At 57.2% G+C, this 5,313-nt stretch overlaps 1 protein-coding gene across 1 annotated transcript in view; it reads right to left on the bottom strand.

Annotated features, from left to right (window-relative positions):
- The window catches only part of ADORA2A (adenosine A2a receptor), a 10,475-nt gene extending 9,569 nt beyond the window's left edge, over positions 1–906 (bottom strand). The window contains exons 1-2 of the mRNA XM_011356014.2: positions 849–906; positions 22–597 (exon numbers count right to left, since the gene is read on the bottom strand). Coding sequence (XP_011354316.1) covers positions 22–353 — 332 coding nt within the window. The 5' untranslated portion in view covers positions 354–597; positions 849–906. The remainder of the gene's footprint in view (positions 1–21; positions 598–848) is intronic.
- Between the last annotated feature and the right edge of the window lie 4,407 nt (positions 907–5,313).

Below are 5,313 nucleotides of genomic sequence, written 5' to 3' on the forward strand. Positions count from 1 at the left end.
CCCCCGGGGCCCCCAGCTCACCGGAGTGGGATGCGGATGGCAATGTAGCGGTCAATGGCGATGGCCAGGAGGCTGAAGATGGAGCTCTGTGTGAGGACCAGGACAAAGCAGGCGAAGAAGAGGCAGCTGTGGCAGGCGGCACAGAACCCTATGCTGATGGTGATGGCAAAGGGGATGGCAAGGACTCCCACCGCAATGTCGGCTGCCGCCAGTGACACCACAAAGTAGTTGGTGACATTCTGCAGGTTGCTGTTTAGCCACACAGCCCAGCACACCAGCACATTGCCCAAAACGGCCAGCACAGCAATGGCCAGCTCCACCACGATGTACACTGAGGAGCCCATGGTGGGCATGGCCGCAGACAGACAGAGTCGGCAAGGACGCGGGCCGGGCCAGCTCACGGTCCATAGCTGCAGTGCAGCTGGCCCTGCTCAGGCCCCTGAGCCCCTTCCTTACAGGAGCCAAGAGCGTCCCCGCTGTCAGAGGGGACGCTCTCTAAGGGCTTCTCCACGGCTGCCTTGGAGTCTCCAGAAAGCAGACTCCCTCCAGGGGCTCCGGTGGCATCTTGGATCAGCTCAGCATCAGTTCCCAAGGTACCTGTCAAAGGAGAAGCCACGTGAGGACCCGGACCGCTGCAGAGTGGGCACAGCTAAAGAAGGTTCCCGGGAGTGGCCCGCAGCCACAGGTTCCGTTTATTTTCTAGGAGAGCTGAGAATCTTTCAAAGTTAAGTCACTCGTGTCAGCCCCCCGTGCTCAGCTTCTCAAGCCCTCGGTGGCAGCCCTGCCAGTCTCCTGGTCCCTGAGCTCCAGCTCTGCCATGACCCTCCAGCTCTCCCAGGCCCACCCACCTTTTCTCTCAGGCAGCCTCGGTCAGCTCCATCCCCCGTGAGCTCTCCCTGGAAACTACCAGCACCTCCCCACACGGCCCAGGTCAGGAGCAGGACCGATGATCCCTAGAGCTCCCATCTGGAAGGATCTGGGGGTCCATCTGGGCCTGTCTCCCACTGCCAGCCGGTAAGTCCTCTTGCCTCACCAGCAGCGCTGCACAGGGTGGCAGAGCAGGCACAGAGGGAGCCCGCCCCTTAGCAGCCCCCGCCAGCTGACTGCACACCTGGGCGGGGCAGCGGCCTCGCCTCCCTTCTCCCACGCCCACTCCCCAGCCTTCTCCTCTGCCTGACTGACACGGGGACAGACTGAATTCAGTTCGGCGTCAGGCAGAAAGTGGGGCGCTCAGCCAGGACTTGCTGGGAGACCGTGGACGAGGATGGTTTTCCTTTCTGGGTCTCAGTTTCCACATTAACACAGTGAGGAGTTTGGACCCCACAGAGCCTCTGGGGGCCTTTTCAGCTCTCAGCCATGAGAAGGAAATAAACAGGTTTGAAAGGGCTTCCCCAGATTCAAAATGCCATAGAAGTGTAAGGAATTACTGACACCCCTCAGAAGCAGCAGCCAACGATCTTGATCTCTCCAGCCCAAACCCCCAGTGAACCCCCTTGAACTTGTAAAATGGTCTCCATTCCCCTGCCAGCCCCAGGGGCCTCTCCCCACTGCCTCCGCCTCCACCTGTCACACTCACGTATGCTCACAGTGTCCCCCCATGCCAAATCCACCACCCCCTCCAGTCCCTCATGGGGCCCTAAGAGTGCACAGGCAGCAGCTGCCACCTGGCTGGGGACAAGAGGCCCAAAGCTACCTTTCAGCCATCTGCACAGTGGGCTCTGGGGGCTACATTCTCCCTCTTTCCTCCAGGAAACAAGGATCAGGTGGGACGGCCGACCTTGGGAGAAGGTCACTCGCCATGTTCCAAGGGCCAGGCTCCTCCTGCCCTGTCACGGAGGTGACATAGGGTTGCAATAGATGAGCCCCAAGTTTCCTTCTAACTCCAATGTGCCTCAGGTGGCTGGAGCTGCGCTGGCATGGGCATGGGCTGCAGCCACACCCGGGGGCGTTCCTTGTGCCCACTAGGAGGCTCGGAGTGGAGCATCCAATACCAGAAAGCAGGAGGAGAGAAGAGGAGGCCAAGCTTCTGAGAAACCACGAGGTTCTCACAGCCTGTGGCTTCTCCCAGGCCTGGCAGGGGCCCACTGCCAAGGGGCACAAACAAGCCCTGCTGAACTCCCGCTACACATTGGGCACTTGCCGGCCAGCTGTTCACAAGTGAGTAATTGGCAGAGGCGGGCCACACCAGATCTCCTGGTGCCATCCCTGGCCACACAGGGCGTCCCTTGGTGTTCCCAGCCTGCGGCCCAGAGCAGCATTCATCAGCGCCCCCCCAACTGCAGAGGCTGTGTGTCCAGGGTTGTCTCATCCTCGTTCTGCAGAAGGGAAGTGACAGGCTCAGGCCTGCCTTCCACTTGGGGCCTCCCAGGCCCAGCCGCAGCAGCAGAAGCAGTATCAGCGCCCAGTGTGATCAGGCCCAGCCAGGCCAGGTAAGCCCCAGGGAGCCTCCCACCACCAGCGAGTTGCCCACCCTCCTAGCGCCTCATAGCCACCTGCGTCCTTCTGACGCCAGCTCCAGCCTCCAGGGTAATCTGCACTGAGAGGTGCAACAATCTCCACCCATTCAACCAGCCCGGGCTAGAAGCCTGATTTGAGTGCAGACCATCATCCAAATTCAATTGGGCCCTGCCAGGGGGCCAACAAAGTGAGCCTATCGGTGATGCCCTTGACCAAAACACGTACCACATGTCTGTGGAGTGGTAGCTGGGCTGCTCTGATGCACTGTCCAGAGCCCTATGATGGGGTCACACCATCAGCACCCACCCTGAATGCTGAGCCGAGTCCCTGTGAGCCGAATGCCTGGTGCGGAAGGGCCTCCGAGGGGCCTAACCCAGCGCTCTGCTCTGTGAGGCTCTCTCAGCAGCCCCAGGGACCGGCTACCTTCTGCACTCTGGGCTGCCATGTTGAACAGCGCCTGGTACCAACACCCTTCCTGAAATTGCCTTCCTGCTATCCACCAGGCCTGGGATGCCTCGCCAGATCCTGGATGCAACTGCCCAGATCCTCCTGCCCAGGTCAAGCCTGCAAGGAGCTAAAGACACACCCAAGGCCCCTGCCAGCCAAGCCTTAAAAGGCTGCTTCCTTGCATGTCCCGCTCCCCATCCGCTCTTCCTGTAGGCTCTGCTAGCTGCTGACAGCACATCCTCAGGTGAGGCTGGCCTGGCCCCATGGGCAACTTGGGCATCTCCCAGCCGTGAGCAGAGCAGAGCACATCGGCGAAGCCCGAGGCACTGCGGGCAGGCAGGGCAGGGAGGAGCTGGGAACCACTGTTCTCACCCTTCTATGGGAAGCCGAGGAGCTTCTCGGCATTAGGCTGGCAAATCGGCCTGGAGTGGGGGCACCATGATTTGTGGCCTTTGCCAGGCTTTTATGGTGTAAATGCACCCATTATGGTCAGTTTCAAGGTACTAATGTGTCACTGACAGAAACTGAGAATCAATGCACACCGTCAGTCAGCTCGAGAGAGCCTGAGCCTCTGGTCTCCAGCAACCACAGAGCCACCAAACCCTGTGCTCTCCCAGGGCCTACCTGCCTGGATACCAAGAGTGTACTCCAGACCCTCTTAAATCACTTGTCTCAAATCAGCAGCCTGATGGGGGCATCGGGAGCCATGAGCACCATTTTACAGATGAGGACGCTAAGGCCCAAAGAGGTCAATGAGCTCTCCCAGCCTTGTCATGAGCATAAATTCCACATAAACGCTGGAATTAAGCTGGGGGGATGCCCACGGAAAACACTGCAGCAGGAAGTGTTTTCTGGGGCCTCCTGGCCCCTCTCCATTTTCCTCCCTTCAGAGGCCTCCAAGAGCGACAGGAAGGTCGTGAGGCCCACGGGGAGGGGATCAGGGGGTGAGGCCAGGATCTGGCAATTTTCTAATCCTTTCTGTTGGCTCTATCCATCTAATTAATCTTTGAGTCTTCTGTTGCTAGCCAGGAGGGGAAATTAAATATTAATCATGTAATATTTCCTTGTGATTGTCCTTTGCTGGGGACAGGGCAGAGGTCAGACGTTGTCCCATACAAACTAGAGACACATGCTGGGGAACGTGCATGACCCTTGAAAAGACAACCACACGGGATTCCCAGCAGTCAGACTCCAAACGCTGCTTCTTCCTGCCTCCTTCCTCACCCCCACGGGCCTGGCCACTTCAATTAAAACTCCATTTAATCAAAACCCACATATCTCCTAGCACACTTCTGTCTCCTTCTATGTCAGACTAGCGAGGCTTTCTGCACACACTCGCAGATGGTGGCTGTACCCCCAGCGCCTGCTGGATGAAGGTTCCCGCCAGCTTCCAAGCAGGATCCTGAATACCTGTTTCTGGGTGCAGCTAAAGGCCACGTACCGAGCCCAGCAGAGGGACCTGGACCTGTCGCAGCCACACCAGACCCACTCCTGGGCTCCAGAGTCCTTGCCTGAGAACCCTCCACTACTTTCTCACAGCAAATGTTTCCCAAATACCTACTCAGTGCCAGGCAGCATCCCAGCTGCTGAACCACCGAGAACTCTGTGCCATCTGCTGCCCCAGCAAGGCCCTGAGCCAACAGCAGGGAACCCTGAAGAAGGACGTGTCCCAGGAAACCGTCCTGAGAGCCAGCGGCTACCCTGGCATGCGGGTCATTCCCTGCCTCCAGGACCTCAGCTCCCACTTAAGATGAGCCTACAAACCACAATTTCAAAGCACAAAAGGAAAATTCAGACTAAGAAAGATAAGGGACGGCATGTAAAATATGGAGATTAATTCATTCCAGAAGAGATGAAGGTAACAGTTATCTAACAGCGATTTTCAAATACATTCAGGAACTTTAAAGAGATAAAGGAATAGCCTCCATAAACAAGAATGAAAACTTACGATTCCATTGGCGGAAACGAAACAAGGCAAAGATGAACAAGAAATAATGTAAAATCCCAGAAATTAAAAATAGAGAATTGAGACAGAGAACACACTCGATATGATGTGCTTCAGGAATGCAGTTTGGGATCTGAAGACCACGCGGAGGAATGCTCACAGAAACTTCACAAAGAGACAAAGTCTACGAGAAGACAGGTGAGAAAGATGGAAGGTGGATTAAGAAGCACCAACGTCTCGTCTTACGGGAGCTCGGTCAGAGAGTAGAGAGGGCAACAAGAAGAGCTGGACAGGGAGCTTAGCTCCTGCTCCCAATCGCAAGCCTTTGGTGTGGCCCAGCCTGGGCCCCAGGACCCACAGAGCCCCTTTTGTCTTGGCAGGTGTCTTCCGGTGTTGCCTAAAGGTGAGCAACCCCCAAGTACTACCGCCTCTTCCCTCCCGCCCTTCAGGGCTGCCAGCAGCTT

The sequence above is a fragment of the Pteropus vampyrus genome, unplaced genomic scaffold, assembly GCF_000151845.1.
Source record: "Pteropus vampyrus isolate Shadow unplaced genomic scaffold, Pvam_2.0 Scaffold23, whole genome shotgun sequence".
NCBI classification, from domain to species: domain Eukaryota; kingdom Metazoa; phylum Chordata; class Mammalia; order Chiroptera; family Pteropodidae; genus Pteropus; species Pteropus vampyrus.